Raw genomic sequence first — 15,304 nt, 5'->3', positions numbered from 1 at the left:
ACTTCCATTACAGGTAAGTCTTTTTCAGTTAGTACGTCATTGGCCATCAACCTTGATGTTGTCCCCTTGGTATCTCTCATTCTAAGTCTTATTTTAAAATATTTATGTAATTTTAATTTACGCACAAAACTGAAAAGATCGATTCTAGTTTGTGTTTACTCCAGATGATTACTAGGACAAAATGTCAGTCCTAAACTAAGTACTCTTTCTTCAAGATCTGTAAGCGGTTTATCCGTAAGGTTGACCACCGTTAGTTTTGGCATATCTACTGTCTCTTGGTTGATCTCTTGCAATTCACCCATCCGGGTGCCTTTCCTCTTCCTCTTTCTCCGCCACCACCTTGTCGTGTTTTTCTGCGCCTCCTTCTGGTGGCTTGTTCTTGCCCCCTCGTAACCAGGATTGGCAAATTATTTGGAACTCGTCGTGAAAAGGAGTCAGGGTTCTCCTCCCTTCTACTGATCTTCCCACTTGCTCATCACTGGACTCATTCTCTGTAACTTCAGATTCTGAGGTCTCTACTCTTTGCGGCAATTGCTTTGATCTTAAACTTAGTTCTTTTCTCGTGCCCTCAAACTTACATGCAAAGGTCAACACCCTGCCCTACAAGTAATCGTTTTCATCCCGTGCAAATTTCTCTTGTTTACGATATTTGATTATTTGCTCATACTTTAGCAGTCTTACCTTCATTTGACCCATAAGTTCCTCAATCTTTTTCTTGTCTTGCTCCTCCTTAGCCAATTCATCTTCTAATTCCTTGATTTCATTGAACGTTTTGTCCCGGTCACTCCAGGCGTATTTCACCAGTATGCCCACTGTCCCTTGGCAATACTGTGCTGTATGTTCCGCCCAATCCATGAGTAGTTGTGGGTCTGGGTTCTCATACGAGGGCACTGTATAGACTCGCAAACCCCTTGGGACTCTATTTTCATCGATGTAACTCTGAAACTGGAGGATTCCCACCATTTGCGTGTCTCACACTCATATAATCGCTCCAATTTGGACATGATTTTATTCAGTTTGTTTCTGGGTTGTCTAAGGTCTGAGGCATTGGAGCGAGCCCCTGCTGCACCTTGGTTTTTGAAAATATCTTTTGCTGCTTCACAACGTGTTTGTTTGCAAAACATGGCTTCGCCGTGGTCACTGTGTCTTTGGTCAATCACATAAGTTATTATGCTTTATATTTCTCTTGCGCCCCCTTGCCTTGCCGCTAATACAATACTGCCCATTTTTTGTCAAACAGAACGTTGGGACTCACCGGTGGTGGTAGTCCTGATCCCCTGCGCGTCCTTCGAGGCGCAGGTCGTCATTCCTCCTCCACAAACGGGATCCACCTATGGCGCTTGCAGCAGTTGCAGTGGTGCCTCCGTATTGTATACACGCTCCTTTTTCCACTCGAAAAACGGAGCACTCGCAGGCGGGTGCGATTTTGCGGCTGTAGACTCCGCAAATAATATGTCGCCTCACTCCTTTTAATCCAAAAAAAAAGATATTGCACTCCCAGGGACGTTGTCAAGAGAGCTAATTCAAATGGCCAGCAACAGATGCATTTCGGCGAAAATGCCTTTCTTGATGTCGATGACACATCGGAAATGCCTTGTTTTTCAACATTTCTGATTTCATCAAAACAAGGAAAGAATTGGCGCATTCGATCTAACTTGAGCTCCATTTTGTAATAAGTATATCTCCCCATGCTACAGTTTATTGGTTTGGATTACATTCCCTTGAATGTCCGTGGTGGTGACAGAGTAAGAAAATTACACAGACTCGAGTCACGTTAAATAATAGATTTACTCACTAAATTTCCTCGTGGTTTAAATAGTGGAGAGGAGTTATCTGTACACATAGGTACATAAATGAGACCTGAATTCAGGGTAATTGTAATGGGAATGGAGTGTTGTGAGCCCTGTTGGAACTGTATAATGCTTTTTGTAAAAAAGAAAAAGAAAAAGAAAAAGAAGGTTTTTGAACAATTATGAGATTTGGATAAAGAAACATGATATAAGTATATACCTCGGGACGAAAGGCAAATAATGACGAAGTATGATGTACAGAGAAATTTTTCAGAGATGTTTTTAAGGAAGGGACACTAGCCGTTCCACGGAGAAATTAGCTCAGTGTACCGCATCACCATGCATATTACATAACCGATACACGGTTGATGGATTTTGTTATGTTACATTCACATGTAAAAATGAGGAATGAATTTTTTAATTATGAAATGTATCATGATTATCGCTAAATAATGCGCAAATATGAGTGCATGTAATCTTATGCAGATATGTGTGTAGTACTTGTGAAATAATTCGCAAATGAATGGGAGCATGTATATAACATGGGGAGATATACTTATTACAAAATGGCGCTCACGTTAGATCGAATGCGCTAGTCCTTTCTTTGTTTTGATGAAATCAGAAATGTTTAAAAACATGGCGTTTCCGATGTGTCATCGACATCGAGAAAGGCATTTTGGCCGAAACGCGTCTGTTGCTGGTCATTTGAATAAACTCTCTTGACAACGTCCCCGGGAGTGTGATATCTTCTTTTTGGATTAAAAGAGTGGAGCTACATATTATCTGCGGAGTCCACAGCCGCAAAATCGCACCTGCCTGCGAGTGCCCCGTTTTTCGAATATATATATATACATATATATATATATATATATATATTACCTACTGGCGGTCGCCAGTAGGTATATATAGTTAGGATTTTTTCCCTATGGGATTTCTGAAAATTCTATGTCTAATAACTTTGGCGTTTGTGGACGGAATGGGCTGAAATTTTCAGGAAAATGGCACATTTTGTTTCTGAGCAGCCCCTGAAAATTTGGGGGGGTTCCGTCAAGGGGGGGCCGAGATAAAAGGGGGGTCCCAAAACGCGTTTTTCCCATGTTAATTTCCATAGGGCGGTTGGACTCACTTTTAGCTCGAACGGCTGAATGGATTTGCACGAAACTTGGCAAAATTGTAGGGACTGTTAGCCCGATGTGCCTTTGCTAGGTCTCAATATATGTGCTTCAGTGGATTTTGAGAAATTAACGTTTAAATCAAGATATATATCTGTAACAGCGCTCCGGGCAGCGATCCGGTTCGCGTACTTTTCGCTTATCGGAACTTTGCGAAGCGAAGCTGATTGGCTCTCCGGTGTCTGTCAACATTCTAAACAGTCCGGTGCGGCCGCCATCTTGTCTCTCGGTAGGATCGAGAGACAAGAGGAGGCCAAAACAAAGGAGGAAATGAAGGAAAGGGGGCAAGGTAGACCCCTTCTGACCCCCTAGGATTGATGAGGGGATATTATAGAGCCACGCTGGGCCCAAAAAAAAAAAAAAAAAAAATTCCGTTTTTTTCGCCGTAGAGACGCGTCTTGGTACGCGAACCGGGCAGCTAACCGGGAAGCTAACCGGCAGTGTAACGGGAGTCTGACGAGTAGCTGATTGGCTGTCAACATTGTAAACAGTTCGGAGCGGCCGCCATCTTGTCTCTCGGTAGGATCGAGAGACAAGAGGAGGCCAAAACAAAGGGGGAAATGAAGGAAAGGGGCAAGGTAGACCCCTTCTGACCCCCTAGGATTGATGAGGGGATATTATAGAGCCACGCTGGGCCCAAAAAAAAAAAATACGATTTTTTCGCCGTAGAGACGCGTCTTGGTACGCGAACCGGGCAGCTAACCGGCAGTGTAACGGGAGTCTGAGGAGAAGCTGATTGGCTGTTATCATTGTAAACAGTCTGGAGCGGCCGCCATCTTGTCTCTCTGTGGGATTGAGAGACAAGAGGTGGAAAAAAAGGTGTAAATGAATGAAAGGGGTAAGGCAGACCCCTCCTGAACCCCTAGGATTGATGAGGGGGCTATTAAATTTCCCTGGGGGGTGAAAAAAAAAATGCGATTTTTCGCGGTAAATGTGCTTCCTGGTACGTTCACCGGGCAGCTAACCGGCAGCGTAACGGGAGTCCGACATATTGTGTTTTTTGAACGTTTGTGATATGTGCACGTGTGGATTTTGTCTAATTAAGGTTAAAAAAATATATATATATCTTTAAGCGTGTTTTGGCGCGCTTACGTTTTGGGTTTGGTTTGCGCTGCAGAGACGATACGTCACGGTTATGCGATGCATCATGAGGCGTCTCACGGGCTATGTGATACGTCACTTAATAAAGAATATATTTTACAGCTATAGATATTAGCTTTTAAAAAACCAATGAAATTCACAGAAAAAACCATAGGTTATAGACCATATATAGTTAGGAATTTGCATTTACAAAACCTTGAAAATTCACTGAAAAAACCATAGGTTATAGACCATATATAGTTAGGGATTAGCATTTAAAAAACCTTATTTTATTTGCACAAAACCATTGAAATTCCATATATAGTTAGTTGCACTAACTATATATCGCGGACCCGCAATCCACTGCTAATGATGTCACATATTACATCATTCATGACATGGTCAGTGACATCACTGATGACATCACTGATGACATCTCAAATGACATCACTGATGACATCACTGATGACATCTCAAATGGTTTTGTGCAAATAAAATAAGGTTTTTTAAATGCTAATCCCTAACTATATATGGTCTATAACCTATGGTTTTTTCAGTGAATATATATATATATATATATATATATATATATATATATATATATATATATATATATATATATATATATATATATATATATATATATATATATATATATATATATTTTATTTATTTTTTTTGCCACAAAGTGATCCTGCAGACAGATGATGCGCTCAACAGCGTGTGCTCAGCTCAGGGGTCGGATCCTGACCCAAATAAAGTTTATGTCACAAAGGGAGCGGCACACCAAATTTCTGTTTGAAGCCTTTTAATCAGAGCTTCACCCCACCAACGCGTTTCAGCCTCACAGGGCTTTGTTCATGGTGAACAAAGCCCTGTGAGGCTGAAACGCGTTGGTGGGGTGAAGCTCTGATTAAAAGGCTTCAAACAGAAATTTGGTGTGCCGCTCCCTTTGTGATATATATATATATATATATATATATATATATATATATATATATATATATATATATATATATATATATATATATCCAAAGGTAGTTTTGCGCTCTGGACCCCTGCCCCTTGCAGCGGAGGGCCTGGACTGGGTAGCCACTCCCCAGAAATCCAAAAGAAATTCCACACGATGAAGAAAGGAATGTCCAGGCCAGCTTTGCAGTTTTAAAGAGCTTTAATGTTCAGCTCCTGGGTAGGAGCTGAACATTAAAGCTCTTTAAAACTGCAAAGCTGGCCTGGACATTCCTTTCTTCATCGTGTGGAATTTCTTTTGGATATATATATATATATATATATATATATATATATATATATATATATATATATATATATATATATATATATGGACTGTTTGATCAAAATCACCGCCCTCTCTGCACCTATCCTGCCACCCCTTACTACTACATACATTATACACTCTGCAAATGCGAGCTCCCATGTAGCACACTACACATCAAGTATGTAGGAGAACTGGGACGGTGGAATGTTGTAAAAGGTTGAGGACAGTGGGAGAAAGGAAGCATGTAAGATGGATAGAAGGTTTTGTGGAGACAGAGCAGTTGGATGTCAAGTCAGAGAGAAAAGCAGAAAGTAAGGGGAAGGAAGAGCTGAGAAGAAGCGGAGAGATGGAGAGCAGATAGGGAGAAAATGTGAGTCAAAGAAGAAACTCAGGCAAGTGATGAAGCAGGAGAGAGCAAGTGAAAATAGGAAGAGCATGAATAAGATAGGGCAGTGATAGAGGCTAAGGAAATGTGGGAGTGCCGAGGTGGAGAAGAAGACATGGGCGAAGGAAAGAGTGGAAGCAGAGGGGGCAAAGAGTTAGCAGTTCCTGACACACTGCAGTTTAGGAGGTTAGTAAAGTAGTGAGAAATAGAAGAGCATCCCCCACATTACTGATCATCTGAGCATTACAGAATGTTAACTGGCCTTGACAGTACTGCGCGCACTGCCAACTCTGGTACAGTATTGTGAACACGATTAGTGTTTGCAGCTTTGAGCACATTGCCAACCTTAATACAGTATCACAACACTGGCCTCAGCTCTTTTACATCCTTGTCCATGCCTTTCACAACATTAGCCACAATATCAGCACTAGACGCCCTGTCTTCTTTGGCACAACTGAGCACATATTCTGACATAATACATACCCGAGCACATACTCTGCCTGCTCAGAAAGCTGCAGACTTTCAACTTTGGCGCAGCAGTGTGCACAATATCATCTCTCCCACTTTATTGTGCACCTGGCCAGTCGCTGTGCAGGACAGCCCTTGTACAGTCTGAGCACATTTTCTGTTGTGTAAAGCACTACATGCTGTACAGCTCGTGTACAGAACTGTGCACACTACCGAGCCCAGTCTAGCAATGTTCGCGCCGTCAACCGTTGTACAGTGCCTCTAAACTCTTACCTGGTCTGCATAACACACCAAGTTATCTTCCCAGAGCTGGCACCCCTCACCCAGCAATATATTAATGCATAGAAGGTGACAGTGTGCATACTATTGGACTTCATGCGCAATATGCACACTTTCAGCAGTGATGCAAAAGTTTAATGATACCCACCCAGTCAGCAGAAGCCTGCAATTTATCATTGTGGTCTGGCTCCCTGAGTCCTAGGTGTCGCTAACTCCTCAGGAGTGGAGCACTAACTCTGTTGGGTGAGACAGGACCATTCTTCCTCACATCAAAGGGTAATGCTTTGTCCGTAATTCTTTCAGGATGAGATTAGAGCTAGGCTAATAGACAGAATCCTCATTTTATTTTTTGCAGTTTTACATAGCACAAACTTAGCCAAGGAGCATACGAGCGCTTCATAACAAAAACAGAATACTTCACCCATTTTTTTCAGCCCGGGTAGATTTACAGTGAATTCATAGGCTGCAGCTATTTATTTAATTCAGCACCATGTGGTCAGCTCAGAAACACTTAGGCAGGCCAGACTTGATTGGAAGTACAAAGCCAAAACTTTTTTGTCTTGCATTAAAGCAGGGGTGGCAGGTACCCTTTAAAAGTGGTGGGGCGAGTGAAGTGCCCCACCACTTCCCAATAAAGAAAATAAATACCCCCTTTCTTCAAAACCTCAAAGTAAAACACTCATCCCTCCAAAAGCCCAAAATAAAATACCCCCTCCCTCCAAAAGCCTAAACAGAACAAACCCTCCTTCCAAAAGTCGAAAAAAACAACTAGAATAACATTTTAAATAAAGAAAATAAATGGTACTTACCACCCGCTGCACGTCATCCTTGGTGTTCCACTTTTCAATATGTAGTCAAGCATCCCTAACGAATCCTGACGCTGCTCTCATGCTGTTAACCAGCATGAAAGAAGCACCTGGATTGGATGGAGCAGGCTGGCTGGACATTCATTTAGGCTTTGTAGGCCTGTGCTTGGTCTCCACCCAGCTGTCTAAGGCAGCTGAGTAGAGAGCTTTAAAGTGTGCATGTCACTTTGGCCAGCGCAAGACAGTCAGCTAAAGTGGCATGTGCACTTTAAAGCATGCGGCCCGCCACTGCTCTTGCCCTCTGCTGCCAATTGGCAACAGCGGACACGCCCGCATGTCTCTGGCATCAGAGTAGGCTGACTGCTGCAGTGTGCATGTTGAAAAAGTCAAATAGTAATTAAATATTTTCATTGCCATTTTTTTTTCTTGCATACCTCGCAGCGAGATGGGCCAACACTCACCCACCCTAGCGGAGACCTACATATAGTCACTTCAAGTATGCAGTGAAAGGATACAACTCATCCTTTCAGAACACTGTGAGACCGCAATGCTCCTGTGGTGAAAAACACAAGAATATGGAAGAGCAGACAGACAACTGTAGTAGACAACAAAGCCATCCAAGCATGAACAAGGGTCTGACCCAAAGCTCTCTATAGGTATATGTTATGTTTTGGAAACAACACACATGCCAACAAACAGCTAAAGCTGGTGTAGCTGAGACCTACAAATGCCCCTTGGTAGGCTAAATGACTTGTCTTCGGACAAAAGTGAAACCTACACATTCCGGGTATATTTTGTTTTTGCAGGATGGAATTAAAAGCACCGATTTCTCAAAGCAGCCTAACCCCATCTCAAAAATAATTGCAAGAAATAAATTGACTTGTGATTTAAAAACAATAAGAGATTTGTGACAAAACAAATCGATTTGTGACAAGGCTGACCATTTTTAAATCTGAATCAGAAAAAAAGCAGTCGCTTGTACAGAGCCCTCCCCCATTCTAATTCATTAAAGCAAATTTGTGGGTATACCGAGGTTGGTCTTCAGTTTGTGAGTCATTTTTGCAAACGAAAAAACGATTGTTTGGCCCATGAATCAAGTGTGTGAGGAAACAGACACTAAGGTAATCTACTAAGAAGTCCACAATTGGTAAAGATGTGCACGGATGAAAATTTCCAATGTCTGTGAAATCCTTTTTGACAAGTGCTCACGCAAAAAAAATAACTTTTAGTTATGTATTAAAAAAGAGGGGGAGATGCAACATCTTGCTTTAGACCACGCACGCCAAGGATGTCTACCTGGGTATTACAAAATGTTACATTTTTTCCTAGGGAATAACAGATAGATAGAAGCAGGGGTGGTTTAAGGAAACACTTCACTCGTGATAGTGCCACAGTCCGTGGAATGCTTCGCGGATCTGAGCTCGCAGTGGTTACTCACAGGTAGGCCCTTATAGAAGAGCTACAATGTATGCCAAAAAAAACCTTACAGTATACCTTTGAGGGATGGGTGTATCTGTCAGATCACAGCATGTCCAGGTAACTATTTATCCTAGGACCATGCTTCCTTTGCCCAGTATGCGGCGGCGGGAGGGCCTAGAGCAGCCGCAGTGTCCTTACCTTCTATGAAATTCGAGTATCATGAGTAGCGTGACCAACCGTCCGTAAATTTCACGGACCGTCCGTAATTGGGACCTTACGCCCGTTGTCCATGAGGATCCCTTTTACAAACGCCTTTTGTCCATAATTTTGGGCATTGCAGGGAACAGCCATGTTCCCTGCATAAAGCTTGGATTGGGTGATGCCCAATAGAGTGCCCCCTTAATTATTTAAATGCACACGTTTCTGAATAAACTTGTAATCATTATTGGCATCTCTGGCTTAATCCTCTGCAGTGAACGCATCTAATCCAACAGTTCATGCACTTGTTCTCACCTCTAGAAAAACAACAGATTCTGATGAGACTCAATGGAATGATGAACATTTTTTAATAGTTTAAATGTCTAGGAACTGTCATGTGATATGTGTTTTGGCCCTTCGACAATAGATTTTACCATGATAAAGTTTCTGTAAGGAACAACATTTGTTGGCAGGTCTGATTCCTGTTTTTTAATGAATAAAGCCTTATACTATTGAATGAAGATTGGTTTCACCATAATTTGTGAATCCAAGAAGAGTTATTGATTATCTCTTCTCTCTTAACATTTCATTGAATGCCGAGGACTTATAGTACATTGTGAAGTTTTGAGTATGCCACCCTACTGGAATATTTTATTTTGAGCCATCCAGGTTTGAATGTTTACAAGTTCAGAATGGAGCCAGGTCAAGCAGTAATTAGGTTTTTACGGTGTATTTAGGTTGCTCTGGAAATCGTCTAGCGCCCTGGAACATTGGTCCATGCATTGACCAGTTCTGTTACCAGCATTTGCACCCTTCTACCATTTGTGGTGCACTGTGATTCTTTAGGATCTCACTATTCTTTCAATACAGTTGTGGAATTTCGACCGATGCGTTGTGTTAGTAAAGCTTTGTTTGTCCAGTCTCTTGTGTAATCATTTTTTATATTGGTTAGCGTGAAAAATAAAAGGTGAAACAGGGGCTTTCTGGTGCACTGCGTGCATGGTTGCACGTGCCACAGGATATGTTTATTTTATTCCACTGGGGTCAAAGGCTATTAGGGTGACAGTCTCGCCATTTTAGAACTGATGCATTTTCAATATTAAAGTAAGCCATGATTGCTGCTTTTTTTATTTTACGCAACTAACAACCATTGACAAAGCCAATAGTTCTGGCTTGTTGCAGGTGTAACGTTACTTGTTGTGTTATATGGATTCAATGGCAGAAGATGCAAAATACCAGTCAGGTGGTACACTATACTAAGCACAGATTTTTAGCTTACGTGTTTAAAGCTGCGCCCTTAATTACATCAAACATTCACTTTGGAGAAACCCCCCAGTTTTTTCATCCCACTTAAAGCCCTGGAAATAACACCATGCCACAGTCACCTCATGGCCTGGCACTGTGCATCATGCGTGACTCATGATTCAGATTGCCTATGTGCAAGGGCATAGTGAACCCTTCCCCGCCCCACCCCTTGCTTTAGGAACTAGAGCAAGGGTGACGTTCTTGATGGGCATCTTCTGTCTGCAGCTCTGCAGACAAAGGCTCAGTTCATAATTAAAATGAAAAGGTGGGTGAGTGAGTAAGTGAAGGGATGGCTGGATGGCTGGATAGATTAGTGAAAGGGTGAATGGATGAATGAGAGGGTGAATGGATGGATAATGAGAGAAAGGATGGATGGATGAGGAGTGGAAGGATGGATAAGACAAAATGTAAAAAGATAGATGTATGGGTGGAAGGGTAGAAGGATGGGTAAAAGGGTGGATGGATGAGTGAAAGGATGGAGGGATGAGTTAAAGGGTGGATGATGGGCGAGTGAATGGATGGATGGATAAGTAAAATGATGGATTGATGAATTGATAACTGAAAGGGTGAATGGATAGACCGATGAGTGAAAGGGTGGATGTAAGGATAGATGAGTGAGTGAAAGGGAGGGTAGATGGACAAAAGGATAGATAGATGAGTGAAGGAGTGAAAGGGTGGGTGGATGACTGATAGGGTCAATGGATGGATTCATAAGTGGATGAGTAGATGGATGGATGGAAGGAAGGATGGCTAAGTGAAAGGGTTAATGGAGAGAGAAAGGGAGGATGGATGGATGACTGAAAGGGTGAATGGGTGGAAGGATGAGTGACTGGGTGGATGGATGATTAAGTGAAAGGATGGGTGAAAGGCTAAAAGGCTGGATGGATGAGTAAAGGGATGGATGGAAGAGTCGATGGATGAGGGTACCGATGGATAGGGTGAAAGGGAGGATGGATGGATAATGAATGGATGAGTGAAAGGGTGGATGGAGGGATACACGAGGGATAGGTTTGCAAATGGTTGAATATGCTTGGATATGGATGGGCTTACTTACATACTATTCCGCGACCTCCTCTGATGTGTCTGTAAAACTTACCTTTTATCCCGAAGTTTTGTCCTGAATTTTGACCTCCTGTCCTGAATTTTTGTCCTGAATTTTTACACTCACCGTCCTGAATTTAGACCCATGCCAGTTGGTCACCCTAATCATGAATGCCTTGGAAATTAACTGGATATTTATTGCACACCCTTTCTGTCTCCTCTAGAATGTAGATGCAACGGGCATGCCGAGCGGTGCCACTTCAGCATGGACGTGTGGCTGGCATCGGGGAACCGCAGCGGCGGGGTGTGTGATGAGTGCCAGCACAATACCGAAGGGCAGCACTGCCAACGATGCAAGGCCGGCTTCCACCGAGACCTCCGGAGACCCTTCTCCGCCCCCGACGCATGCCAACGTGAGTACAGACCCAACGCTCCTTTCATGAGTTACAGCTGCTGGTTACCTGTCCCGACAGAAGGCACGCGCAAAGCAAATACAACTGTGCGATCCGGCGCCTGGACGGCGTTTTGGAAACGCCTGGTTACTAGTGATTTTATCGGCGACAAATAAGTATAAAAAAAGATTCAAAATTGAAACATATTTTAACAAAATGTATTAATAAGCTTCACAACATCGCTCATTTTATACAATTTGATCGTGTTTTAATTGTTATAAAAGAAGATGTTTCGTCGTCACTGCTACTGCGGAGTACAGCGCTTTGTTGACTGGCGCAGTGCACTTAAGCAGCGTAGATTGATCATGTTAACTTTATCGTTTGGAATGGCGCGCAGCAAAATATTTCATGTTTTTTCAGGTGTGTGAAGACATCCAGGTGTTCTTTACATCCCCATTGTTGTTCAGCGTGGTCGTTTATTCCTTCAAATTTACAACCGGATGCAACAAAACTACTGGTTTTCCTGCTCAGTTCGCTAAAATGCTTCTTTGTTATTCTCCCAGTTGTAGCACCTCAAGGAAGTGGCCTCGGGGCTCGTCGTAGTTTTTTTGTGTGTCACTGGTGCACATTTGGTTTATGCGGTACAAACATTCCCTGGGGGTATTTTGCTGCCTGTCTCTTTCGAGTAGAGAAACCTGTTTCTGCCCACCACAAAAATGCATATACACGCATTTTCACAACCCAACTGAATTGTTTTTTTTTACCTACACGGTTAAAAATAAATTATTACTAATGAGCCATTAAGCAATGAGGTGCATGAATATACCTGTAGAAGTTATCCACAACAAACCAAAATGGCGCCATGCCTCCTTCGGGGGAGCACACCAGAGAGTGTGAATCAACCCGTGCTGTCCCAGAGCTTCAATATCTTGAACAGTCCACTGTTTGGGGTTCAAGGCTGCTTCCTCCAAACTGTCTTCACAGGCTCTTTTGAGGACCAATGCTGGGCTGATTCAGACTCGAGGGACCCGCCAGGAAGGTATTTGCTGATCCTATGTAGTGTCAGTGAGGGGAGAAGCTTTGAGTGTTGTAAAGGAACCTTAAATTCGAACACCTGAAAAGAACACGACTGATGGCCCTGCCTTTTCTTTTTGTAGGTGATCTTAGCAGCACTTTGTGAATCCTTTGAAGCCTTTTGAGGGCCTTCAAATGATGGCTAATATGCCGTCAAGCGTGTAGAGGGGTTTGTAAGGGGTTTATTTGCTAGTATGTGAGACAAAGGGCTCTAGACCCAAACAGAAGGCTCAAGATGTTAACATTGTGATGGACTTTCTTTCCACTGAGCTCTCGGCACATAGTATATTCCAAAAAGGCACTTGGCTGTTCTCTATAAAATCATAATTAAACCATGGTCGATCAGGGATCTTTGGAGTGCCGCAAGACTGGAATAAACGGTCATCTACTGTAGTGTCTTCGAGTGAAGAGGCAGCCCAGATCACTTTGCGGAGAGGGTACATTCAGACGATTCATCAAAAGAATTGTTCTTTTCAGGACGTTGTAGTGGCCCATCCAGTGTGTCATGCAGGTGCAGTGGTTGGCATCTGCCATTTTAAACCATCATGGTGGGTGTGAAGGGTTGATGGGAAACTGCTAGGTGTGTGTTTTTTAGGCATTTGCAGACATTTCATTGCCACATTACTGGATCAATTAGATTTCGAAGGGAGAGCGGCTGCCAAAATGTTATATATCTGCTTTTTAAGTCCTTTGATGGTAATCCCAAAGAACTGTGTGTACAGAGTGAAGAAAAGAGCCAAAGGGAGGAAACTAGTTAATGAGATAAATGCAGTATAGGGAGCAAGTATTTTAATATAAGTTAAAATATATTTATAAGATCTTAGAGATGTGCAAAGCCATGATAAAGGTTAGTACATGCATAACAAAGATACTTAGGCAAAAAACTAGAAGCAAGCAAGGTAGTCCTCATCAGTCATTACATTTCCCAGCCATGACACTGGTATGCCCTAGATGTAGGATGGAAGCAGCCATGTTTCACCACATGATGTGGGACTGCGAGGTCAACAGGCTATGCTGGACAGAAATTACAATAAGCATCTCGACCTGACGGGCAGATTTAACTTGGACAAGCCCAAGACTCTCCTTCTGGGCCTAATGCCTTGCCTCAAGACCAGCGAGTCAAGCAGCAGACTCATTGAGTTGGAACTTATCCTCACAGAGGTTATCTGCAGTGCATTGGAGGTCTTTCCTTCCACCAAGCTAAATAGTTGTAGATCTGACCTACGTAAATTTGGCTGGACGGAGATGATTTTGAGCAGGCTCCCATCATTTGCGGCATCCAGAGCAAGTGGTCAGCTTAACTGCGAACCTCTTCTGCTGCAAGCCATTAGTCCCAAACCTGATGACAGGCCCCAATAGATGCTGTAAGTGAAGACTATGTGACATTAAATCAAAAAATATCGAAGAATTGTAGGGCCTTTCCTCTAGCGGGCCTTGGCCCTGTGGGATGCAGGCGAGCGTATGAAGGTGCATGGAAATTCAAGATTACGACATCCTGGTGCTCTTTTGGACTGGTAATAGTGACTGGATACAAAATTGATGGAAATATCTCCTTTGTTTCCGCTAGTTATGTTTTTTTGTTAATATAGAACGATTGATTGAAACAGTTTCTATAATATCTCAGGTACACTCCTGTCTATGTAATAGGAGCCCAGTATTGTTTAGATAACTGCTGATATATAAGTAATAATTTATCTATAGTATGTATAGTGTTTTCTGAAGGCAGTATTAATACAAATGACGAATCAAATCATTTGCTGGCGGTTTTTCAGAAAAGAAGAAAAAACACTTGAGTACCTTGCCGCCAAGGCTGCACTCCTGAAGTTTTTGCAGGAGCCGGTCATGGGGCACGGTATCAAAGGCCGCAGATAGGTCAGACAGAACCAGCACCACTTTGCCTCCTTTATCTAATGTCTCCTTGATAACCTCAGAGACTTCCAGTAGGGTTGTTTCAGTACTTGCTTTGAAACCAGACTGGCAATGATGGAGCACATGGTTGACTTCCACATATTCCGTAGTGACAATATTCACATATTTCTCCAATGCTTTGGAGAAGAAGGGGAGTAGAGATATTGGCCTATAATTAGAGGTATAAGGAACTAAAGCACTGTTGAGTAATGAATTCTGTAATGAAATAGGCTGTGCACTTTGAAATTGTATTTTGATCGAAATAACTCAAAAGTAGAAACCGTGGTGGCATTAATTGTTTCAGGGATTCTGCGCGCACAGAACTATACGTAGGATTATAGGACCTTAGTGTATAGGGACTGAGTCATCCTACGTCCTTAGTACCCATGAGCCCAGGACCGACTAGCTATAGTGTTTCACTTGGTTTCCTACTCACTCACAAAGAAACAAGTGATTAGACACCCCAGATCACAACACTCCTGACTCTCTCAGGAATCGCAATTACAAGACTGACCCTTTCACTCACACTCTTGCACTTGTACACAATAAGATCTGACAGAGACACGAACAAGTTCAAAATATTTATTTTAACTAACGTGCTCTACTATGCATTATACATGCCACAACAAGCAGGAAAATGCATAACACCATTATGGTAGGCATAGCAATTAGTCCGTAAAGCATGAAAGGAGCTGCCATTATAAAAATCCC

General features: G+C 42.5%; 1 protein-coding gene across 1 annotated transcript in view; it reads left to right on the top strand.

The window, feature by feature from the left end:
* The window catches only part of NTN4 (netrin 4), a 541,542-nt gene that overhangs the window by 327,861 nt on the left and 198,377 nt on the right, over positions 1–15,304 (top strand). The window contains exon 5 of the mRNA XM_086919074.1: positions 11,444–11,632. Within this exon, the coding sequence (XP_086775200.1) occupies positions 11,444–11,632 (189 nt within the window). The remainder of the gene's footprint in view (positions 1–11,443; positions 11,633–15,304) is intronic.

Source organism: Lissotriton vulgaris, chromosome 1_1, assembly GCF_964263255.1.
Source record: "Lissotriton vulgaris chromosome 1_1, aLisVul1.2, whole genome shotgun sequence".
Classification (NCBI taxonomy): domain Eukaryota; kingdom Metazoa; phylum Chordata; class Amphibia; order Caudata; family Salamandridae; genus Lissotriton; species Lissotriton vulgaris.
Note: the sequence above shows the minus strand (reverse complement) of the source record. Positions and strands in the feature narration are given on the sequence as shown.